General features: G+C 38.0%; 1 protein-coding gene and 1 long non-coding RNA gene across 9 annotated transcripts in view; one reads left to right on the forward strand and one right to left on the reverse strand.

Moving 5' to 3' along the window:
- Nucleotides 1-26,703, reverse strand: part of LOC106084123 (uncharacterized) — a 122,731-nt gene that overhangs the window by 80,764 nt on the left and 15,264 nt on the right. The window lies entirely within an intron of this gene.
- Nucleotides 1,162-26,128, forward strand: LOC106084103 (apyrase-like). 6 transcript variants are annotated; one of them, XM_059366640.1, is made up of 8 exons: nucleotides 1,162-1,502; nucleotides 5,305-5,530; nucleotides 5,592-5,789; nucleotides 5,852-6,257; nucleotides 20,497-20,654; nucleotides 21,502-21,598; nucleotides 21,668-22,019; nucleotides 22,079-22,220. In XM_059366640.1, exons 1-8 carry the CDS (start codon nucleotides 1,372-1,374, stop codon nucleotides 22,173-22,175), a joined length of 1,665 nt encoding a protein of 554 aa, XP_059222623.1. In that variant the 5' UTR covers nucleotides 1,162-1,371; the 3' UTR covers nucleotides 22,176-22,220. The 6 variants fall into 6 exon arrangements, with proteins under 6 accessions (XP_059222623.1, XP_059222624.1, XP_059222620.1 ...); XM_059366641.1 differs by having other exon boundaries at nucleotides 20,497-20,645; XM_059366637.1 differs by lacking the exons at nucleotides 20,497-20,654; nucleotides 21,502-21,598; nucleotides 21,668-22,019; nucleotides 22,079-22,220 and adding exons at nucleotides 16,911-17,068; nucleotides 17,597-17,693; nucleotides 18,715-19,072; nucleotides 19,143-19,294.

Consider the following 26,703-nt stretch of genomic DNA (forward strand, 5'->3'; position numbering starts at 1 on the left):
ATGGGCTCAACGAAAGTTAGTACAGGCGAATTCTGACATACTGGACCCCGATGGTGGCAAGGTGCAACATAAGAACATTGCAATAGGTCCAACGGGCATTTTGTCTAAACGGCCTTTATTAAATTTGATTTTAGGCGGTCTGTGCATTGATAGTGGTTCTATAAATCGTATAAATCGATCTTCTGATTTTTACTTCTCATTTTCGTTTGAAACATAGGTATACGTAGTATCGATATATTGTATAATATCGAAAATGTCGAATGTTGCGATTATCGATAGTTTGCCAGCTCTAATAAGATCCGGCGATGGCACATACATGCTTGCGTGATGGATGGGCGTTTCACTCTCCGCTCTGGGAGAGAACTGAAAGTATTGGGTTGCCCAACAATTAATTGCGAATTTTTCATATAGTCGGCGTTGACAAATTTTTTCACAGCTTGTGACTCTGTAATTGCATTCATTCTTCTGTCAGTTATCAGCTGTTACTTTTAGCTTGCTTTAGAAAAAAAGTGTAAAAAAAGTATATTTGATTAAAGTTCATTCTAAGTTTTATTAAAAATGCATTAATTTGCTTTTAAAAAATCCGCAATTACTTTTTGGGCAACCCAATATTAAAACTTCATACACCCAGTAACATTTTCATTATGGGAATCGCTGTTTTCGACCCATGGTTTCTATGGCAAAACTTCCTAGAATTTGTCGCATATCACAATTTTGACAACCGCTTGCCGTGAATTTTTTTTTAGGCCGTTACGAATTGTTCTGTTCTCAGCAGAAAATACAGCAACACTTGATTTGGCATTTTCTCTGCAATATTACAAGCCTAGGACTTGACTCAGAAAAACGTGAAAAATCTGCCAAATCTTCTAATCAACACCTTTTTTAAAATAATCTTCTTTGTGAAGTTCCACTGTACCAACCCCCTACCTGTAAACAACCAAAGCCATCTTATCAATCTGGTGATCATTCAATTACCCACAAAGCGCATTCCTATACCTTTTGTAGTTACTACTCTTTTGCTCTTATCGGCTTTGATTAAATTCAGCACAGTAAGCAAAGTCTACAAATCCAGAGAGTGCGAGTGACCAAAAGACCAAATGAGAGTATAACAAAATGCGATCGCAAGGGCGAAAACCTCACTAATTGGCAAAAACAAACGACTGTAAACAAAGACTAACTACCAGCAATACATGGCGGAGTGGCTGGCTAGTCGCCTAGTAGATTTAGTTCTCGACTCAAACGTTGTCGGTAAACAACGTGATTCGCGGTTCACAGAAACAAGTTCAGAAATAAATCTTGCTGCCACGCTTATCGAGAAACGTAAACACCTCCACCTTCTGTGGCATTGATTAACTAAACAAAACAAAAACCATGAAAGCCCAGTTTTTGTTGGTGGCCCTTGTTTTATTTTTAACAGGCAATTCAATAGCCACTGCATTCGCTGACAGTAAATCCGAATTATTTCCATTATCAATAATTCACATTAATGATTTTCATGCTAGGTATGTTCTTTTATTGAAGTGAATAAACTTTTAAATTGCTGCACTAACTTGAGATACAAGAAAAACAAATTGTTTAGCTCATGTAGAGCAAAATATTGGAATTATCAAGTGTTAAATACAAAATATGAGAAGTGTAAGTTAAAAGAGGTGCAAGACAAGCCATTCTTTACGTCACAAATTTTGGACACAAGCCTGAAGTTCATATCTTACCACCCTATGGTAAAGAAAACAGTACACTGTACGCGGAAGAGAATGAAGCACGTACCTACAAAGTATCTGGACAAAAGCAACGTAGCCCGCTAAAGAAATGGACTAAAAAATCCTATGACTTTGAATCCTTCCATTATGCAGAATCGTTCTTGCAGAAAACACGAAAAGGCCTCGTAGTAGCATATAACTAGTCCACACCTTGAGGCCTAACGTGAGTTAGAAAAACTTTTTTAAAAGCCATAAATTAAAACGAGCTTAGTTCGGCCGTGCCGAATCATGAGAACCACCACCATGGATTCTGCTAAAAATTTATACCAACTAAATTAAGTTGAAGGGCATAATACATACCAAACTTCTGCCAAACCAGCAAAAATTACAGCTTCTAGGAACCGAACCAGGATAATCGAGAGACCGATTTTTATGGCTGATATATCCTGTTATGCACTGATTTGGACCGTACTTGGCACAGTTGTTGGAAGTCGTAACGGAACACCGCATGCAAAATTTCAGCCATATCGGAAAAAATTGCTGCTTCAAGAAGTCAAATCGGGGGATCGGTTTATATATGGGAGCTATATTCAAATCTGAACCAATATGGCCCATATGCAATACCCAACGACCTACATAAATAATAAGTGTTTGTGCAAAATTTCAAGCGGCTAACTTCCGTTCTCTGGTCTGTACCATTACAGAAACCGCAAGTGAAATTCTGGTAAGAGATTGACTTACTTTACTTTTACTTTAATTGGCTATGACAGAATATTTGTTCCACTAGCCAAACGTAGAATAGCGTTCCAAAAATCTCTGACACCAAGTTTCGAGGTGTCTCCCACAACTTGATCTTTCCATCGGGCTTTTGGTCTTCCCGGTTTGCGTGTACCACCGTGTTTGCCTTCAAAAGACTTCTTTGCTGGAGCTTCTTCATCCATTCTGACAATATGACCTAGCCAACGCAGCCGTTGTATTTTGATGCGTGTAACTAAGCTATCGTCGTCATACAGCTCATACAGTTCGTGGTTCATACGTCGCCTATATTCTCCGTTAACGCAAACTGGTCCATATATTTTACGAAGAATCTTTCTCTCAAATACTCCAAGCACTGCCTCATCTGCTTTCACAAGTACCCATGCTTCAGAACCATATAACAGCACGGGTAGTATCAGTGTCTTGTAAAGGGTAGTCTTCGTCTGCCGAGAGGTGGCCTTGTTTCTAAACTGCTTACTTAGTCCAAAGTAGCATCTGTTTGCCAGTATTATTTTTCGCTTTATCTCAAAACTGGTGTCATTCGTTTCGATTACGGCGGTGCCGAGGTAGATAAAGTTACTGACTGTCTCAAAGTTGTGGTTCCCAACTTTCTCCATTTTAAAAGATTTACCGCCTTCAAAACTCAAGATTTATGTGGACAGTATGGCGGAACTGAAGTCGCTAGTTCCGCGAATGGTGAGGCGCGGTTACGGTACACCGCAGCCGTTTTCTGGTCTGTACCATTACAGTAGCCGCAAGAGAAATTTCGGTAAGAGATTTACCGCCCTCAAAACTCAAGATTTACGTGGACAGTGTGGCGGCGCTAAAGTCATTGGGCTTGAGGATAGTGTGGTCGAGGTGTGTGGCAGATTGTTTGAAGTCCCTTGATAGGCTCCCAGTCCAGGATGTGACACTGACATGGGTTCCCGGACATGAGGGCATTACAGGGAATTAGAAGGCGGATGAATGCGGAAGGGTTCGTCGTCCGGTCTTGCCTACGTATCATTTGTCGAGCCTTTGAACATAGTAAAATAGTGGCTAAGGACTCAAGAAGTCAAATCGGGAGATCGGTTTATATGGGAGCTATATCAGGTTCTAGACCGATTTGGACTGTACTTGGCACAGTTGTTGGAAGTCATAACAGAACACCGCATGCAAAATTTCAGCCAAATCGGACAAAAATTGTGGCTTCCTCAAGGGGCTCAAGAAGTCAAATCGGGAGATCGGTTTATATGGGAGCTATTCCAGGTTATAGACAGATTTGAACCGTATTTGGCACAGTTGTTGGAAGTCGTAAAAGTACAGCGCATGCAAAATTTCAGCCAAATTGCGAACTCCCGATTTATATATGGGAGCTATATCAGGTTACACACCGATTTGGACCTTACTTGGCAAGAATTACCGCTTTAAAATTTTGTTTATGTTCTTGCCAGCGTTCAGCGTTATCTTCGGACTGAAGGCAGCATCGAATCTTTAGAACGAATTTTATGGGCTCACGATCAGTCTTCATACAATGTTTCTTTCACTACATCAAAAACCGCAGATTAGCTTAATGTATTGATTGGCATTTCCATTATCAAAACAGAAAATAGAAGAGTAATAAAAAATATCATGATAAATATTACTTCAACAATTTCATTTAGATTGATGGCTTGTATAATGCAGTGCACCTAAAACTGGCCAATAAAACAAGTAAAAATAAAAAAATATATTTTTTCAGCCATGGCCAATATGCTGGTCCCTAGGCTAAACAGAAGAAAGTCGGATGGGGATAAATTTCGGCACACACATTCTGCACAACTATATCTTCTACTGCGGAAGACATAGACAAAATGGTCAAACGAATCACAAAGGCTGAGCTAAGAAAATGTAAGGGCGAGCTAAAAAAGTCTCAGGACAAATCATGGGTCGAATTCTGCAGCTCCGTGGAGGATACATTTGAGGCCTCTAGGCTAAGGAAGACCGCGCGTCATGCACTGGTTATATATTGAAGTTGTCAGACCTATAATGCTATATAGTGTTGTGGTCTGGTAGACGGCACTTCAAAATCCACCTACTATTCAATACCAGTCGGATCCAAAGCATGGCTTGTTTGTGCATCACAGCCGCACTGAGGACGACACCATCCAATGCACTGAATTTAAAGCTACACCTTATGGCTCTGGCCATTGTGGCCAAATTGCTGCGGCCACTGTTGTGCATATAATGGAGTTTTCTCTTTGGTCATACGGCGCCTACAGACGCTGTGTTCTCCTTGATATTATGCCTGATGTTCCATGCAGTGCGGGTTGGACATTGCCTGAGCCGATTTTTGATAAATAGTTCTGTACCACTCTTCCTGATAAAACCGATTGAAACTACGATATCCCTGGTAATTACAGACTTTCAAATGGATGGTTCCAAACTGCAGATTTATTTTTCTAATTTTATCGCAACTTCTTCAACTATAACGTAAAGTGTTTGTACCTCATTTGCGAGGTTTTTGGACAGGTAGCCATAATTAAAGGGGGATTAAACACCGCTGAAATGTTATCATCATTTCTACAAGTATAACTTAAAGTACATGTATCTCATCAACGCGATTTTTGCATAGGTCGCCAAGATTTACCAACGCGAAAATTGTTTTCTAATCTTATCATAAAGGCTAATTAATGCGCTACACTGGCCCGTGAACAAAGATATTAATCATAATGACATCTGCTACCAAAAACATTTCTTATTAATTTGTTCGCTTTGGAAAAAAATTTTCTATGATACACCATCTTTTAATAGAGTTTCTATGACAAATATACTCTTGAGAGAATTTCCATGTTTAAACACCAGAGTAATTTTAATAATAAATTTCCAGATATGAACCCACCGATACATCTGGGGGGGCTTGTGAAGCTCCTGCGGAATGCATAGGAGGATATGCACGTACTGTGTATACGGTGCGACATTTGTTGGAACAACAAAAGGATAAGAATGCGGTGTACTTCAATGCAGGTGATAGCTTTCAAGGAACTTTGTGGTACAATGTGGGACGTTGGAATGTGACCAGTGAATTTCTGAATCTGCTGCCAGCCGATGCCATGGTACATTTACATTTTATTTTATTTAATAATATTTTTCAAATAATTTATAAATCCTTTTTAGACTTTGGGAAATCATGAATTTGATCATGGCATTGATGGTGTAGTACCCTTCTTGGAAAGCCTTGAAAGTCCCATGCTGGTGGCCAATATAGATGCTAGCAATGAACCTACTATGGTGGGTAAATACAAACCCTCAATGATATTAGAAAGAAATGGCCGCAAAATTGGGGTAATAGGTGTAATTTTGGAGACAACCTATGTAAGTAGTTCTCGAAATAAAATATATCTCCGATACCTGTTATTTAGTTTTTATTTATTTAGGATCTAGCCAATACCGGCAAATTGATATTCCGCAATGAAAGTGATGCCATACTGGAGGAGGCAGCCAAATTAAAAGCTCAAGGTGCCAATATAATTATTGTCCTATCCCATTGTGGTTATGATGTGGACAAGATCATTGCCCAAAGAACTGGTTCTGTGGTCGACGTTATTGTTGGTTCTCACTCCCACACATTTTTGTTTACTGGCGATAATCCTCCTGGTCCTGACAAACCAAGAGGAGATTATCCCACCATAATTGATCACAATTCAGGAAGAAAGGTTTTGATTGTTCAGGCTGGAGCCTATGCCAAATATGTGGGAAATATAACGGTCTACTTTAACAACGAAGGCAATGTAATCGATTTCGAGGGAGCACCTTTATACATGGGCAATGAGGTGCCAGAGGGTAAGTTTGAAATTTAAAACGAAACAAAGCGGGTTGTGGCTATTTTAAGAATATTTAACACTTGACTAATAATCAGTGGTGTTGTTTAATCATAAATTTTAAATATGAAATTATCTTAGCTATATGTTTTACAAAGATTCTGACATATTATTATTTCTTTTTTGTCCAAAAAAAAATTTGGCACGATTTTAAAATCAACATACAAATGGGGCTTGGGCTTAAATCTATGTTAGACAAGGGGCATTTTTAAAAAGGATGTAAAAAGCTTCAAGTTCGGCCGAGACGAACTTCTTCAAAAGTTAGCATACTTTCAATAGACAGACGGACGGATAGACATGGCTTAATTGATTTAGAATCTCAAGACTAACAAGAATATACACATACGTATGTATGAGGCAGCCATTGCGGCTAGATGAGGTTAAGTTGGACACACACCTAGGCCAGTAATCGTCTTGTTGTGCGCTCTAAACACTAAAAAAATAACCTCGAAAATGAAATCTAAGTAAGGAATTCCGAGCTACTTACTCCTTAATTGTTTTCCATGCCACTACCTTAAGTTGGTTCATGTCTGATATTGTGTCCCCACCCAAGTGCCGGCATTAGCTAGCCGCGAAAGCCGGGGCAATGACAGAGGATATGCTGCAATGTCTCATCCTCTTCCCCGCATGCCCTACACATGGTATCATTTGCCGCACCTATTTTGCATAAGTGAGCTCGTAATCCTGTGTCCCGTTATAATACCAAAAACTATGCTGACCTCCTTCTTACTACCTCAGATTTTCAAAATCAAACGCGTTCGTCCCTGGGCCAAATAGTATGTTTACCAGGCCCACGGACATTGCTAAATCGAATCAGGAAGTAATTCTAAGCCGATTGGTATTCTTAACAATGGGTTTAGCTCGTCTCCTCAAAAACAAATTCCCTGTTTCAAAGTTGTGGTGTTATAATACTTCGAAGGAGCTTTTGACTCTTTAGGAACTACATACCCATTCAGCCACTAGACCAGTGCCGGGTGGTCTGGGACCTTAGAGACTGGATGAGCTATATGCGTAGGAAAAGGATCACTGCCGTAATAAAACAAACCCAATGGCACAGGGCGCGTCATAGAGATGTATTTTATCGACACTACTATGGGTTTTGCACCCATCTGTTAGGCAAACGATGGTAAAGGATTCCGAAGACGGACCGAAACGGTCTTGGAGACAGGATAAAACTGGACCAGATAAAGGGGTCTAAGCGTAAACCCACAGAAGACTGAGATCTACTTTTTCAGGAGGAAGATGAAGGTGGGGCAATTTTCCTCAATCGATTGATTTCGACCCTACGTCTCAGTTGAAAAAATCAGCTATGTAGAAGGATCGAACGGGTCTTACAGATGGCATACAACTGAGCTAGACCTAGGGGTTTCAATGTTAACCCAGAGAAGATTGAAATCTGCCTGTTCACGAGGAAGACGAAGGTGGCCCAATTTGATGCACCACGTTTTCTCAATAGAAGAATTTCAATATCTGACAAGGTCAGCAACTTAGGTGTGATCTTGCAAGAAACTAAATTGGAAGTGTCTCATTTAGGAGCATATCGAGAAGGCTCATATATATTGAGCACTATGAAGGCGGGCCGTAGACTCGAAATGAAGCCTGAATCCGAGGATAGTTCAATAAACCAATATTTACTTACGCGATGGAGAAAATTTACAGCGTAAGGACGTTACAATATGTTCAGTGTCCACAAGGACACTGGAGACAATTAGGCAGCAACTGCGGCTATGAGAGGAAAGGCGATAAGAGAATGGATGGAGGATAGGTGCAGGTCACACCATCGCGGTTTAAACAAAGAGACGATAAGAAACTTGGAAGGAATGAAAGAAGTTTCCAATCGTGTACCTTAGAGTACACTTAAGGTCGAGTGCGATGCACGGCTACCAGTGGCACAGTCTTGGATCATGCTATACAGATGGATTAAAGCTAGAGGACATAGTGGGCTTGGGGGTCTACATTGAGAACCCAGGGACTGACTTTGATACGATCCTGCAGGCGAGGTCAGGACAATCACGAAATGTGTGAGGTGGTGCGGTGTTAATTCGAGGATGGCAAGTGTGAGCATCTTTATTGACAGTAAGCTGGCTATCAGGGAAATAACAACTAAAGGGTGATTTTTTTGAGGTTAGGATTTTCATGCATTAATATTTGACAGATCACGTGGGATTTCAGACATGGTGTCAAAGAGAAAGATGCTCAGTATGCTTTGACATTTCATCATGAATAGACTTACTAACGAGCAACGCTTGCAAATCATTGAATTTTATTACCAAAATCAGTGTTCGGTTCGAAATGTGTTCATTCACCTTAACGTTGCGTCCAACAGCATCTTTGAAAAAATACGGTCCAATGATTCCACCAGCGTACAAACCACACCAAACAGTGCATTTTTCGGGATGCATGGGCAGTTCTTGAACGGCTTCTGGTTGCTCTTCACTCCAAATGCGGCAATTTTGCTTATTTACGTAGCCATTCAACCAGAAATGAGCCTCATCGCTGAACAAAATTTGTCAAAATTTGAACACATTTCGAACCGAACACTGATTTTGGTAATAAAATTCAATGATTTGCAAGCGTTGCTCGTTAGTAAGTCTATTCATGATGAAATGTCAAAGCATACTGAGCATCTTTCTCTTTGACACCATGTCTGAAATCCCACGTGATCTGTCAAATACTAATGCATGAAAATCCTAACCTCAAAAAAATCACCCTTTATAACGATAACATCACGAACTTTCTTGGAGTGTGAGGAGGAGATTAACGCCTTGTCTGAGGATGGCACAATCCCCATTATTTGGGTGCCGGGCCACAGCTTGATTAACCCGAAGCCTTTCGGGTCGACGTAGTCCGAGTTTATGGGGTGGGCGAGGAACACTGTGGGATTAGTAAAGCTTTCATCATCACAATGGTACACATAGGTCTACGAGCTCACTTATACAATCCGATGTGGCAAGTGATAACGTGTTTAGGGCATGCGGGGAAGATGATGAGACCTTGAAGCGTCTTCTATGTTATTACCCTGCACTTAGGTGCCAACTTAGGGCATGGTTTGGAAAACTACTACAGATTTTGTAAGTAGCACGGAATTCCAAACATAAATTTTGTCTTTTGAGGTTACTTTCCTTTATTTTACCTACTTTAATTGGTCATGACCGAACATTTTTTCAACCAGTAAAAACTGCCAAGTTCGGCCGGTCTAAATCTCGGCTACCAACCACCATGAATTGTGCAAAAATATTTACACATACTATCAACGTTTATATCTGCAAGAAATTAAATGGGTTATCGATTTTTTTAATAGGATTACAGTTACGCTGCGGTAAGAAGGGAGTAGTGTACTCCACGTAAATTTTATATAGGCTTAGGTTCGGTTTGAGATGCTACCGTGGCGCAGAGGTTAGCATGCCCGTCTATGACGCCGTACGCATGGTTTCAAACCCTTGCCCCCTAACTAATGCTGGCTACATTTGTGAGCTATTGTGCTATATTAAAACGTCTCTGCCAAGTGGTGTCGCTATGCGGCACACCATTTGGACTTGGCATTAAAAAGGAGGCCCCTTATCATTGAGCCTCAACTTTAGTGGGACTCCACTTATTGCTACGAGAGAAGTATCGCCTGTACCTTAGTGTTATGTTCATTAGGAATTTAGTTGTTGTTGTTGTAGCAGTATATCATACGCTGAGGCGGCAGCCCTTGCTTATGAAGAACTCCATTGGGTCAAACCGCTACGTACAACCGACTGTCATGGGATTATATGTAGTAGTTAGTAGGTTCGATTAGAGTGGCAGTGTATATATATTTTTTTAAACAGACTCACACTTTTTTTTAGTCACGACCCCCGCACTGATTATACGAGCACGCTATTAAAACAGCTACTAAACTCTAACCAACCCGGATAAAAATGAAGGCGTATAGAGACTCAAGAACTATAATTCAGGGATTATTTTATACAAAGGCTATAACTACTTATGAACCTTTTTGGGCGCGATTTGATGTTGATAGTCAAAAACGTAATTCACATACCAAAATTAAGCAAAATCGGACAAAAATTTAGGATTCTAGAAGCTCAAGAAGTCATATCCGGGTATCAGTTTATAGGGGGGCTTTACCTATTTATTGGGCTATCTGTGCGGGCTTTAGTATGGATATAGAAGGCATAAACGTACTTCACATACCAAATTTCGACCAAATCGGACAAAAAGTTGAGGATTCTAGAGGTTCAAGAAGTCGAGTCGAAGGACGATTTTATATGGAAGCTATGTCCACATCTCAACCGATATGACCCATTTGCAACCCTAGCAAAAATTTAAGCAGCTAGCATCATTTGTTCGATTGCTAATGTGATTTCGACAGATGGAAGGACGGACATTTCTAGACGGAATTTTGCCAAGATGATCAAGAATATATATACTTTATGATGTCGCAGATGTATATTTTGTTACGATTTACAAACGAAATCGATTGGAACTATGATATCCCTAGTAACAGAAGTAACATAGACTTTTTATACGGATGGTTCCAAACTAAGATCTAGAACTAGAACGAAAAGTTTACTGCAGTGTTTATCAAGCGGAGATCTTTGCACTTAAGGAAGTGGTGGAATGGCTAAGATATAATGTCATTACGACGATTGGCATAGATATCTTCTCAGACAGCCAGGCAGCCATTAAATCCTTGGAGAACATACTTCTGAACACAAAAATCGCCCTCGATTGTCGCAGATATCTCAACGAGATGGCTGAACAGTTCAAAATTTACCTGTTCTGGGTGCCGGGCCATAGAGATATTCCAGGGAATTGTAAAGCGGACGAGCTTGTGAGACTAGGAACTACTACACCCAGTGGGTCATCAGTGGGTATGCCTCTAGTGACATGTACGCTAAGGACGAAGGACAACGAATATTAGATGGTTACAAAGAAGAGGTTGTGAGCAATCCAAAACTACATATGTGGCCTAATCTAGAATCGAAGAGGTCTACCGGTTTGCTGTCATTGGCTAGAACAGACGCCTAAGTCATTGTGTCCTCCATGACAGGTCACAGTCTAATCGGAAAACATGCTGAAAGACTGAAGGTGTCCAGCAAAGACTTTTGCAGAAGCTGTAAGGACATCGAAGAAGAAGAGACTATAGAACACCTTCCGTGTGTGTGTCCCGCACTAGCAGTCAGAATGAGTTCCACTTTACGTTCTCATTTCTTTGAGAACCTGTCTGATTTAGCGGATGTAAACATTCGCAAGTTATTGGGCTTTTTAAAGCGATTTGGATGGTTCAACGGTAGGAATTAGAAGACATTTTCGTTCTTCTGTTCCTGTGATATCACAATGGACGAAACCGTCTAAGTGAGTCTGATGGCAGAGTGCCACTTGAACCTAACCTAACCTACAAACGAAATGTCTAGATAAGTATGTATACTCATATGCTATGGTCATAGGTATAAGAACTACGAAATTTTAATTTTAGCCTATAAACTTATACCCTAATGTCTATAAGCAGACATTTCACCTGGTCTTTCCTGAAAAACCTTATACACACCTTCTAACATTCTACCTAGGAAAAATGATTAACGACGTTTAAGTTCGACCTTAAGCTTTAAATATATTTTTGCAGGTTTATTCCGCTTAAGCATTATAATGCTTTATATGTTTCTTAAAAAAATATAACTTATATTGCTTGTATTCCCTTAACGTCCAGTTGTTTGCAAGTTTAATACGCTTAAACATTATAATGCTTTATATACATATATCGAAAAAAAACTATTACTTGAATTGCTTGTATCCCCCAAATTTTAACATCCAAATCTCCTACGTCAATCCTGTTCTTCCTAAAAAATTATTAATATTCACTATATGAGATACAACGTTAAATGGTTTGGTATCTATCGAATGTGGATATATTTAAGTGTAAACTAAAGCTTTACAAAAGCAGAGTTTGAATCCTTTTATGCACAATGATATCAATGCACTAAAACAATAACGTGTCATGTCTTAAATGACTTTTGTAAGTGGTTTTAACAATAATAATCTCTGGCATTTTGCTTTGTTACTAACATTTGTGGTTCTGGATATCTGAAATTCCGATATTAACGGTAAGGAAATTATTTTTAAATTTTTACCTGTAGTATGTAAAAAATTTCCCTTAGATTCTAGGGTACTACAGGCAATGGCACCTTGGAAAGATTATATTGATATGAGAGGAAAAGCAGTAATTGGGGAATCTCAGGTGGATCTTTTGACAAATACATGCGATTCTGAGGAATGTAATTTGGGTAATTTTTTCTGTGATGCCTTAGTGAATGCGGTAAGTTGTCTTTTTGACAAAAGAAATATCAAATCAGAAGTTCCCTAACTGGATATGAAATTGCAGTTTCAAGGTATAAAACCAAATCGCAGATCCTGGAGCGATGCAGCCATAAGTTTGGTTAATAATCGTGCTTTAAAATCATCTTTGCATAAAGGAAGTAAGTTTAGTTTATGGTTAACCATTCCTTATCTTCATTGTTTAATAACTTATTCTTCTTTCCAGATATCACTTATTCCCAAATGATTGCCATGGCTCCATTTGAAAATACCCTAATTGCCTTTGATTTGCCTGGTGAAAAGCTAAAAGAAGCTTTAGAATTATCTGTTCGCGATATGGACCTTAGCAAGGGCATCAATCGTAGTTACATCTTCTTGCAAGTTTCAGGACTTAAGATCACCTATGATCTACAACAGCCTATTAATCAACGGGTTGTTGGCTTAAAAGTTCGTTGCGCTGATTGTCGTCGACCCAGATATGAGGCTTTCGATGGATCAAAACCATATCGAATTGTAACTTCAAACTTTTTGCAGAATGGAGGAAATGGTTACGTCATGTTCAGAGATTATGGTACAAATTTGAAGTAAGTCGAAATCATGGTCATTCAGGTACATTATGGGGAAAACTATAAATTTTCTTATTCCTATTTGTATTTAGATCATACTCGCGTGACATTGATGCCCTTGTGCAATATACCCAAGAATACTCGCCCATTACCACAGGCATAGAGGAACGCATACAATTTGTTTGAACATGAGAAAGACAACTTATTACATTACAGACATTGAATCTCAATAAATTTTCACCTATCCAAGAGGAGATAATTTTACGTCATTAGATATTTGAAACCTATCTTATCACACTATGAATAAATACCATATTAAGATGAATTGTATCTACCTTTGAGGATACATAAACTAATTGGTGGAAGCTTAATCTTTTAATCTGGCCCTTTGCAAGGTACAACCCAATCGCCTCTAAGACGGTTTTGACAGCGCAATGAAAGGTTCGATATAGCTAGAAAGGCTAGGTAGGTTATCTTCAATATATAAAATTGTTGCAAGACTATTTTGATAAAAAAAAAAGTTAACCATACCCTGTCATCTAATCATACTCACAACGCCACCTGCTCATTCATGTAAAGGGTATGCCATTTTATCTGAAGAAAGCTTTGCTGATACCTGCAGCGAGTTCCTGGCTTAATACGAGTTCCATGGCATCGGATTGGCCCGAAGGAGTCCTTCATCGACAAGGGCTACGCCTCAGTGTACAATGCACTGCTACAACAACAACAATAGGGCAAATTTTCATCCAAAAAATGTTTCATTTTGTTAGATTTTAAGATTCCCAAAATTTTACCACAATTGGAAGATATTAACACGTGCTGCTGGGACCTCAAAATTTGAAAATCTCAATTTGTTGGTTATTTAGCGACTTGAGGGACTTTAGGAACTTCAGTGACCCATATCTCTGAAACGGCTAAAGCTATTTGCTTCCGTGTCAAACATCAAATTAAAAGCAATTCTCTTTTTAACATTTTATGTTCAATAGCGAAGAACTTAAGTAGTACTGAATTCGAGATAATGAAGCCAATGTCCCTAAAACGTGATGATAGTCAGTCTGTCGTTTTTTGGCCAATTTGACGCACCACGTTTCCTCAGTAGAAAGATTTAGATATCTGACAAGGTCAAATACTTAGGAGTGATCTTGGATAGGAAACTTATTTGGAAGTGTCACATTCAGGACTATGTAGAAGGGCCGTAGGCTCGAAATGGGGTCTGAATCCGAGGATAGTCCACAGTCTCTACAGAAGCATAGTTAGAATAATACTTACTTACGCCTCAGTAGTTTGGTGGACTGCTATGGAGAAAAAGTGCAACGTTAGGACCATACAACAAGTTCAGAGAGCATGTTTTGGCATAGGTGGATAGATATCCGACCCATTGACATACAGATTAAGTTGGAGGCAGCTTAAGGCGATGGGAGAATGGATTGAGGATGGGAGCAGCTGATACCATCGCGGTATAATCGAGGCAAGGATAGGAAACCTAGAAGTAAGGTAAGAGGTTTCCGATTGGATACCTGAGACGACACTTGAGGTCGAGTGCAAGGCACTACTACCAGCGGCACGGTCTTGGACTGACGGAACCCTACCATTGCCGTCTGGAAGATCATATTACACGGATGGATCAAAGCTAGGAGACAGATTGGGCCCTGGGGGTCTACATTGAGAACCCAGGGACTGAGAACTCTTTTAGACAGCCTGACCATAATACGGTCCTGCAGGCAGAGATCCGGGCGAACACGGAATGCGTGAGGACGTCGAATGTAAACGATAAAATGGCCATAAGGGCAATAACAACCAGGAGGGTAAGGTCACGAACAGTCTTGCAGTGTAAGAAGATAGACGCCTTCTGGGCGGATAGCACGATGTGCATCGTTTGGAGGAATGAAAGTTCAGACGATTTGGCAGTGAAGGCCAGAGAACTGCCGTCGATAAACTTGGTTAACCTGAAACCTTTCGGCCGGACGCTGTCCGATTTAAGGGCGTGGGCGACACTGTGGAACAGCGGTCGATAGGACGACGAAAATCCTATGGAAAAGAAGAGGCTGTTATTGAAAGGAAGTAAAAAAGAGGTCAGTATAGCTTTCGGCATCATAAGGACTACGATCTCACTTATGGAAAATCAATGCGGGAAGTTATAGCATGTGTAGGGCATGCGGTAAAGATGATGAGAAAAAAAATCAGAAAAAATTTTTTTTCATCGGTGGATTTCCCCTCCTAATGCTGGCAACATTTGTGAGCTACTATGTCATGTAAAAACTTTTCTCCAAAGAGGAAGATAAAAAGGAGACTTAAACTTGAATCGGACGGCACTCATCGATATCTGAGAAGATTGCTCTTGTTCCTTAGTGGAATGTTCATGGGCAAAATTTGTATTTGCAGGTGGGGACACAATACCAGACATGAACCAACTGAGGGGCATGGTATGGAAAACAATTAGGGATTTTCTTTTAGGGATATTCTTTTTCGAGGTTACTTTTTAGTAATTATAGCGCACAATAAGCCGATTACTGGCGTAGTTCTATGTCCATAGTGGATGGGGCGGATTAATATCTGCACCCTCTTTTCATCCTAACCTTAGCATGCTTTTGCTCAAGAAGCCTTCATTTACGAGATATGGGCAATTTAAATTTTCCAAACATTTCACTACGATCCCACTCTCTCCCAAATAAGGTGGACAGCCTCTTTCTCGGTCACCCCAAAAAATAAAAAGCAACAAATAGAGAGGAAGCACATTGCTGGAGAGACCATATGGTCGTCTAAGATTATACGCTGTGTTTGTTTGTAACAAACGCCTCTGAAAGTCTACTCCCTCCCTCCTCTGTAAATAGTCCATCCAATTGATTAAGTCCAGCTTATTCTGCTCTTATGAGGTACGCAGAGGAAAGTCATCTATACTAAAGACCCCAGAAACTTTACAGAGGTTATGGGTTGTTAAGGTCTTGTGGCCCAGTAATTTAGGGACCCCGAAGTCCCAGGGGCTGAAATACTTTTACTTCATGCAACAAACTGAATGCAGAGTGCGGAAAATTCCTACAGGATTCGTGGGGAGAGCTAGAAAATAAAGATAATCTAGCATCTCCCGCCAATATCCAACACTGGCCCGCAGTAAGCATAGGATAATGAGCACATCCCGTTTGCCCTCTCAGAGTTTGCCATTGTTTCTTAGTAGAAGGTTCATGGCCAAATGCAAAATGCAAATTTGCCTATGAACATTCCATGAAGGGACAGGGTCAAACTTCTCACATACCAATGAGTGCTGTCCTATTCAAGTTTAAGCTCAATGACAGAGATCCTCCTTTTTGTAGCCGAGTCCAAACGGTGGGCGTACCGCAGTGCGACACATCTTTAAGGAGAAGTTTTTATATGGCTGCCATTACACTTTTTTCAAAAGGCATAGTACCTTACAAATGTCGCCAGTTTTAGCAGGAAATAACCACCACTGAAAATTTTTTTTCTGATGTTCTCGTCAGTTTTCGAACCCAGGTATTCGGCGTCGAAGATGGACATGCTAAACTCTGCGCTACGGTGGCCTTCATGGGCAAATATGCATTTGAATTCACTTGGGAGGCTTGGCCGATTTGTCATGCTATGAATCCGCTTAAGAAAACAATTTAGGCTTTTTGGATTTGGTCAAGGTTTAAAAACGATATTTATAAAAATTGCCTGTATGCATTGTAAACCTTTCATCAACTAAGACATTCTATGCATTTTAGTACTAACTTGTCGTCCCTCTGAACTTTATCTTCCAGATGCTGATATTTTATCTCATTTACCCAAATGGAAAAATATTGTTGAAACTCGAGGTAATGTGAAAATCGGCGAAACGAAAGTGAGTTTAGAAAGTCATGAATGTGGTTACAAAGAATGTAACATGGGTAATTTCTACACAGATGCTGTGCTCTATAAGGTAAGTGAGGAAAATTGTATTATTAACCATAAAATCCATGGTCTCTCATTAACACATAAACGACAAATGGATAGAAAAATTCCCTGGAGTAAAAGTCCAGAAAAAGTGACAGTTTTGTGCGGTTTATGGGCTGGTTGCGCCATTGGACCGTACTTCTTAAAAGATGATGCGAATCGTAACGTAACTGTGAATGGTGAGCACTACCGTGAGCTATGAGTATCATACTCATAGCTAATCGAATCAGAAAGTGATTCAGAGTCGATCGGTATACTTATCAATGGATCTATCTCTCTTCCTTCTAGGTGTTACAAACAAGTGCACTAAGTTATAATACCCTGTACTACAGTGGTGGTGTAGGGTATAAAAATACCAAGTCATACAGGTGTAAATGGGCTATTTCTAATAAGAAAAGAAGCATTTTTGTTCTTTGCGTGATTGATTTTAAGACCTCTAGACATGATTATTATTTAAAAAAGGAATTACCTCAATTAAGGACATATTAATCTCTTTTTCATTTTTTCCTCTCAGTTAATGCATTTAGTGCCCTACAATATGACAAACTGGACAAATGTTTCCATTGCGGTAGTAGCCGCAGGTGAACTATATACGACATGGCCCATGGGAGGTAAGCATAAGTAGAGTCATGGCGAATCAATTAAAGGTGGTCTCATTTGTACAACAACCACAAATCATAAGGTGCAATCTGCCACACACAATGCGAGAAAGAATATAATAAAGAGAATGCAAACAAAAACCTGACACCTTAATACCGTCAAACCTGCCCGGCTGTTAACAGCTGTTCACGTGAGACCACCTTATTTAATCCGCCTTGAAGTAGAGACGTTTTTTTAAACCTTTGTCTGGTAAAACCTACAGAATACATTAAATTTCAAAAAATACATACTAAATCACAATTACTTTAAAATTCACCAACATTATGTCACTCCATTCGTTCGCCAATTCATCGAAATGAATAATTTTATAAAGGGAAAAGAGAAGGGGCCGAATTACCGCATATGTGATCGAGCGCTTTCGTATCGAACATATACTACTTGAACATATATTTTTATGTAAAAGTTTTTATAAATAATGAATGGTTTAAACATTCGCGTTCTTAAATTTCAAAAATTCACGTTCAATAAAGAAATACATAATTCACAATAGAGCGATTTTACTCGTTCTCGTATGCATACAGGTCCCAGATTTGGAAAAATTGATTGACCAACATTTAGGGGTTTTGGAAGTTAGTTTTTTTTATGGAAATATGAAGTTTTCAAAAACATTTTAAATATTTGATTTTGACTTAAAAAATTTCACAAAAATTTGAAAAAAATTTAGTTCTTAAAATAAATTTTAACAAAACAAAAACATCTTTCAAAGTCTTATAGGTTGTAGTTTTTACAAAAATAATTCTAATTAAAAATAATTTTTCCTACATTGTTTGGATTTAATTTTAATAAAAACATAAAATATTTAGATTTCATAGATACAAGAAGTGCTCATTAATCGAATGTTCATGGGCAAATTTGCATTTGCAGATAAAAGATTTTGTAAAAATTGATTTTTGCTAAAAATGTTGAAGATATCCTCAGTCATTATAAAAACCAATACTTATTTTTCTTTTATTTATGCACTTTTTGTTATAGATATCACCTATGCCCAAGTCTATTCAATGGCTCCCTTTGAAGCTCCTTTGGTGGCTTTCGATCTACAGGGTCTACATTTAAAAGCTGCTTTAGAAAACAGCGTTTCTGGCATTGACTATTCCAATAACATCAATAGCACCTTATCGTTTGCCCAAGTTACTGGTCTGAAAATAGTTTATAATCTGAAAAATCCCATAAATCAACGAGTTGTTAGTGTAAAAGTTCGCTGTGTAAAATGCAAAATACCCATTTATGAGGATTTAGAAGCAGATGAGATCTACAGAATGATAGCTACAAAATATGTGGCTGGAGGAGGTTATGGATTTTCTATATTTAAAGAATATGCCACAAATATAGCGTAAGTGGGAGTTTTAAGGGAAAACAAGGAGAATATGTTTTAATTTTTAACCATTTTTTTGGCATTTCAGAGCATATTCAACGGAATTTGAATCTTTGATGGAATATGTGGAGAAAATGTCTCCTCTGTACTCAGGAATTGAAGGACGCATTGAAATGCTTTAAAAATCAAACATTAAAAACTATTGATATTTTAGAGCGATTAAATTATTATTATTTGTATATAGTAAAAATAATTTTTGCTTTCATAAAACAAATTGAAAAAAATTATATAAAAAATATATATCGCATTTATTTTTTCTTCATATTTTTATACCCACCACCAAGAATGGGGGTATACTAATCTAGTCATGCCGTTTGTAACACCTCGAAATATTGATCTAAGTTCCCATAAAGTATATATATCCTTAATCGTCCCGACATTCTGAGTAGATCTAGCAATATCCATTCGTCCGCCCGTCCGTCTGTCGAAATCACGATAGCGTAAAGCTAGCCGCTTGAAATTTTGCACAGACACTTATTATTGTTGTAGGTCGTTGGGGATTGCAAATGGGCCATATCGGTTCAGATTAAGATATAGCTCCCATATGAACCGATCTCCCGATTTTACTTCTTGAGCCCCAGGACGCCACAATTTTTGTCCGATTTAGCTAAAATTGTGCACATAGTGTCCTGTTATGACTTTTAACAACTGTATCAAGTACGATCCAAATCGGTTTATCATCTGATATAGCTCCCATATAAACCGTTCTCCCGGTTTGGCTTCTTGAGCCCCTGGAAGCCGCAATTTTTGTCCGATTTGGCTAAAAATTTGCACATAGTGTTCTGTTATGGCTTCCAACAACTGGGTTTAGTACGGTCCTAATCGCTCCAAAACTTGATATAGCTCCCCTATAAACCGATCTCCCGATTCGGCTTCTTGAGCCTTAAATGCACATAGTGTTCTGTTATGACTTCCCACAACTGTGCCAAGTACGGTCCAAATTAGTACATAACCTGATATAACTCCCATATAAACTGATCTCCCGATTTGACTTCTTGAGCCCCCAGAAACCACAATCTTTTTCTGATTTGGCTTAAATTTCGCTCATAGTATTCTGTTATGACTTCCAACAACCGTGCCAAGTACGGTCCAAATAAGTCTATAACCTGATATAGCTCCTATTGTAAACCAGTCTCTCGATTATCTTTGTTCGGTTCCTAGACGCTTTACTTTTTGCCGGTTTGACAGAAGTTGGGTATGTAGAATAAAATTATGCCCTTCAACTAAATTTAGCCTTTATACATTTTTAGCAGAATCCATGGTGGTGGGTTCCCAAGATTCGACCTAGCCGAACTTTGCACGATTTTACTTGTTTTAATTACCATTTATATTATATTTGTAATTTGTTGCTTATTCTCCATTATTTTTGCTTTATCCTTAAGATCCCATCGTTTTGGAAGCTTTAAAGCCTTGGCACCAGGAACTTTCTCTGTATGGCAATCGAGTTTTGGGCACTTCACGTGTTTATTTGCAGCAAAAAGAATGTGCTGCCGGCGAATGTAATCTAGGAAATTTTTACACGGATGCCATGGTACATGCTGTAAGATACGAAGGACATAAATGGCCTTCACAAATAATAACCCACTATCAAATGACAGGATTCACTAATATAAGGTTGTGTCACTTGCAAAAACATAAAGTGTATAGGCCCCATGAACATCATTTAAATTGTCAACATCTGCCTATTGTGAATGCTAACAAATGTCAGTAAACATTTGTTCTCTGACAAAAAGACAGCATATTGCACATCCGCTCATTATTTATTCTTTTTATTTCACATTTTTTTAAATACCGCCTGAAACATTTTAATTTTGTATATTTATTTATTAAATTTTAATTTTAATCTAAACAAACGCACATTGCAAACAGGTAAGAAAAATGTAAACAAAACAACTTTGACAAGCTTAGTGAAACAAATTAAAAAACAATTATATCGGATGATCACTTGTAGCAACCTTGATAGGTGAATCCTGATCAAAGGATAAAAAATTGTATTTAAAATTCTAGAAAATGCTGTAAATAACATAATTGGCAGACGCATTTCATTCAATGGTTAATTGAACTCATAAAATCTATTGTGAATAATATTCCTTCATCACATCCACAATGGTTCCGTTGACTTGAACTATGTAGACAATCGTATCCATTTTTTAATTGTTAATCCCTCCGTTGGCAAGCTCGTTTCATACAGTAGTAAATTCAAATCATCCATGCCATTGTGAATCATATTCGCCTGCCACATTCACAATTGTACCGATTGACTAAATTGCCAGTGAGAACAACTCTCTAAAGTCCTTTTCAAAATCTATCATTCTCTACCATTGACATGTCTCTACGCTAACAGATTCAATCATCTTTAAATACCCATAAATAATACAAAAATTTAGTTTATAGACAAATCTATCCCAGAAACATCACAATGGACAAATGTCGCCATAGCCTTAACTACACAAGGAAATTTTAGAGTTCCCCTACCAGCAGGCAGTAAGTGACAAAACAATGCCATTACCAAATTATTGTCCTTAAAAACTTATATTTTCACCTTTGCTTCAGACATCACCTATAATCAATTGGTAACCATGTGCCCTTGGGATAATGCTTTATATGCTCTTACCCTTCAAGGTTCCATTCTAAGAGAATTGCTGGAAGATTCGATAGCACCATTTACAATCAATAAAACATCATCATCTAGATTCTTGCAAGTATCCGGTTTAAAAATTACCTATAATGTGACACAAGCGGTTGGTTCTAGAATCCAAGAATTGGCAGTACGTTGTACAAATTGTTTGATTCCTAGATACAAGGAACTGGAGATGGATAGTGTCTATCGTGTAGTTGTTATGGAATATTTGGCCAATGGAAAAAATGGTTTCAATCTTATCAAGGATAATGCTAAAGATTTGAAGTAGTTAAACAACTTTTTCAATTTTGAATGCATTTGTTGTAACTTTTGTGTATTTTCAGAAGAGGCCCGGGAGATTTAGAGGCATTCATAGAGTTTATGAAACACCAAGAACCTATTACAGCTAGTCTGGAAGGACGCATTAAAATTGTTTATTAAAACATATTTATTATAGTAATAAATATAACGTCTTATACTTTCAAATCTGTGTTATAATTTAGTATATCAAAACTAAAATTTTCTCGAAAGACAACGTTTTTATGAAATCTTCTCAAAACGCAAAATTTCCATGAAATTTATCCTATTCTCTCCATTTTTCAGAAAGTTTCATCAAAAAACAAAAATTTCATGAACTAAAGGTGTTATATAACCACCATTAGATCACCATTTTCCCCGAGGAAAAATGTTATATAAAAACCACTTCTCAAGGGAAAGCGTTATATAACCACCCTTCCCCAAGCGAAAGTGTTATATAACAACTTTCCCCGAGGAAAAATGTTATATAAAAACCACTCCTCAAGGGAAAGTGTTATATAACCGCCCTTCCCCAAGCCAAAGTGTTATATAACAACTTTCCCCGAGGAAAATGTTATATAAAAACCACTCCTCAAGAGAAAGTGTTATATAACCACCCTTCCCCAAGAGAAAGTGTTATATAACTACCCTTCTCCAAGAGAAAGTGTTATATAACCACCTCTCCCCAATTGAAAGGATTATATAACCACCCTTCCCAAGGGAAAGTGTTATATAACCACCCTTCCCCAAGTGAAAGTGTTATATAACTACCCTTCCCCAAGAAAAGGGTTATATAACCACTCTATCCCTAGGGAAAGTGTTATATAACCACCGTTCTCCAAGGTAAGGTGTTATATAACCACCCATCCCCAAAAAAAGGGTTATGTAACTACTCTTTCCCTAGGGAAAGTGTTATATAACTTCCCTTCTCCAAGGGAAAGTATTATATAACCACCATTACCGGAGGGAAAGTGTTATATATCCGCCCTTCCCCAAAGGAAAGTGTTAAATAACCACCCTTCTCTAAGGAAAAATGTTTTATAACCACCCTCCCAAAGGGAATGTGTTATATAACCACCCTTCCCCAAGGGAAAATGTAATATAACCACCCTTTCCCAAGGGAAATGATTATATAATCAACCTTCTCCAAGGAAAAGTGTTAAATAACCAAACTTCCCCAAGAGAAAGTGTTATATAACCACCCTTCTTCAAGTGGTTATAAAGGGTGATTTTTTTGAGGTTAGGATTTTCATGCATTAGTATTTGACAGATCACGTGGGATTTCAGACATGGTGTCAAAGAGAAAGATGCTCAGTATGCTTTGACATTTCATCATGAATAGACTTACTAACAAGCAACGCTTGCAAATCATTGAATTTTATTACCAAAATCAGTGTTCGGTTCGAAATGTGTTCAAATTTTGAAAAATTTTGTTCAGCGATGAGGCTCATTTCTGGTTGAATGGCTACGTAAATAAGCAAAATTGCCGCATTTGGAGTGAAGAGCAACCAGAAGCCGTTCAAGAACTGCCCATGCATCCCGAAAAATGCACTGTTTGGTGTGGTTTGTACGCTGGTGGAATCATTGGACCGTATTTTTTCAAAGATGCTGTTGGACGCAACGTTATGAATGAATGAACACATTTCGAACCGAACACTGATTTTGGTAATAAAATTCAATGATTTGCAAGCGTTGCTCGTTAGTAAGTCTATTCATGATGAAATGTCAAAGCATACTGAGCATCTTTCTCTTTGACACCATGTCTGAAATCCCACGTGATCTGTCAAATACTAATGCATGAAAATCCTAACCTCAAAAAAATCACCCTTTATAACACTCCCCAAGGGAAAGTGTTATATAACCACCCTTCCCCAAGTGAAAGTGTTTTATAACCACCCTTCCCCAAGGTAAAGTTTTATAACCATCCCCAAGGGTTATATAACCACGCTTTCCCAAGGGAAGTGTTATATAACCACCCTTCTCCAAGGGAAAGTGTTAAATAACCATCCTTCCCCTAGGGAAAGTGTTATATAACCACCATTCCTCAAGGGAAAGTGTTATACAACCATCCTTTCCCAAAGGAAATTATTATATAATCAACCTTCCCAAAGGAGAAAGATTACATTACCACAAGGGAAAGGGTTATATAATCACTATTTCCCAAGGCAAAGGGTTATATAACTACCCTTTGCAAAGAGACAGTGTTATATAACCATCATTTCTCAAGGGAAAATGTTACACCACCAATCTTCCCCAAGGAAAAGGATAATATAAATACCCTTCCCCAAGGGAGGTGGTAATAAAACCATTTTTCTCTAAAAGAAACGGAAAGCGTTCCAAGGAAAGCGTTACATAATATTATATAACCACCATGGCCTTACCCAAGGTAAAGGGTAATTAAACTACACTTACCCAAGGTAAAGGGTAATAAAACTACTAGTAATTCAACTACCCTTACGCAAGGTAAAAGGTATTTAAACTACACTTACCCAAGGTAAAGGGTAATAAAACTACAAAAGGACAATAAATAAGAAATGTTCTGCAAAGACAAAATTTCCATGAAAATTTTTCTAAATTTCCCAAATTCAAAATATTTATCCTATCCCAAAAAAAAATCGTAACCCATTTCACTATCGTACTGTTTTTTTCATCCCCACATCAAATTACAGCCGAAGATGTTGTTAAAGCCATGCAACCCTGGAAGCAGATTCTCGATGAGCAGATCGCCCTCATTGTTGGTGAAACTAAAGTGGATCTTTTAAGATCGGATTGTGATAGAAGAGAATGTAATATTGGCAACTTGTTTGCTGATGCTACGGTCTATGCTTTTACCAAATTAACCTCATACAATGAATCGTATTGGACACAAGCAGCAATAGCTCTCATTAATACGGGCGCAATAAGGGTACCATTGTACAAGGGAAGTAAGTTATTTTCGATAAATTTTGTTAAACTTGTAAACACGAAATATGATTCGTGTTTCCTAAAAATTGAAATTTAATTTAAAAAGTTGTCAAAGCCCAGAATTTTTGATGAAAATACATCACAAAACCTTATTTGTTAAGTCAAGTTTGGGATAAGGTAACATAAATATGCTTGTAACTCCTTTATTGCATAATAAATCCAGAACCAGACTAATAAATTCAGAACCGCAAGCATGAACCGTGAGACAAAATTTGTAGAATATTTTCTCAGAAGCATTTTTTTAGCGACACGAAATTTTTCCCAACGACAAAATTTCGACCAAATTTTTTGTATGGGCATCTTTTTCATGATATTTATGCTAAAGCTTTAATGAAAAGTTCCGTACGTCTGTCTGTCCATTCGTTTGTCTGTTCGTCGTTTTCATTTTTTTTCGCTAAAGCCAAAATGCAAATTTCCAAGCGTCCGCCCTTCACTTTTTGAATTGCTGGCAGTACACAACTTTTTAATGCTGAATACCCAACTCCGTTTTGACTTCTTTATTTTCTATTTTATCTTTTTAGATCTTTCTTATGGCCAACTGGCAACAATGTCACCATTTGAAAACAAAATGGCTGCCTTTACCCTACCCGGCGATCAATTAGCGGAAGCTTTGGAATTCAGCCTTAATGAAATTGATTTATTGGCCAACAAAACCACTTCCAGTATATTTTTACAGGTATCTGGCTTGAAAGTCACCTACAACTTTACCCAACCATATGGGCAACGGATACAAGAGATCAAAGTTCGTTGCCAGAGCTGTGCGGTGCCAAAATATTTGCCCTTGGATATGCAAAATGAATATCGTATAATTTCCTCAGACTTTATAGCTGAAGGTGGTGGAGGATTTACCATGTTTAGAGATTATGGAAAGGATTTGCAGTAAGTGAGAAGAATAAATTGGCCAAAAATTGGAATGCTCAATATTTTCGGTCTTTCTATTTTCATTTAAGAAAAGAATCGACGGATTTAGAAGCCATATGTGATTACGTAGGCGATAATTCACCTATAATAACAGGTTTGGAAGGAAGGATTACAGTGCTCTTCTGAAGAATATTATCATTGCAGTACATACACTAAAATGTATATTATATTATAATAAAAAAATTATTGTGCTGTTTTAAGTTGCCCTTAAACTAATTATTTCATTAACGAAACTTTACGTGCATAATCATTAATGCAACATTTTTAAGATATTCAAAACCTCGAATAGCCGTCTCCATTACACGTAGAGAAGCAATTGGAGAATTAAGAAAAAAAACAATTTATTGCAATAACATCTGGAAATTCTTTAAAATTCAGTATGTGTGTTTGCTCTCTATTATTTTGATATTTAAAATCTTTCCGTGATTTTTCGAGATCGTATTCAATACTTTCTATTCAAAGAATAGCATAACAAAGAATTTATAAAAGTTGAGTAGGTGTGTTATTATTCAAAACACTTTGACTGGCTAGTGGATCATGATTTCTGATACGCCATTTATCTTAATCAACAACTATGTCAAATTGAAGACTTATTGAGCCCTGTTTCAAAACAAAAAAGCGTGCTATACACCGTACTCAATAATATTTGGGTATGTAGGGCACCTTAATCAGTTTGACAAAGGTATTAATGAAGATACATGGCGTATCAGAAATCATGATCCATTAGCCAGTCAAAGTGTTTTGATTAATAACACACACTTACTCAACTTTTATAAGTTCTTTGCTA

This window comes from Stomoxys calcitrans, chromosome 4, assembly GCF_963082655.1.
Source record: "Stomoxys calcitrans chromosome 4, idStoCalc2.1, whole genome shotgun sequence".
Lineage (NCBI taxonomy): Eukaryota > Metazoa > Arthropoda > Insecta > Diptera > Muscidae > Stomoxys > Stomoxys calcitrans.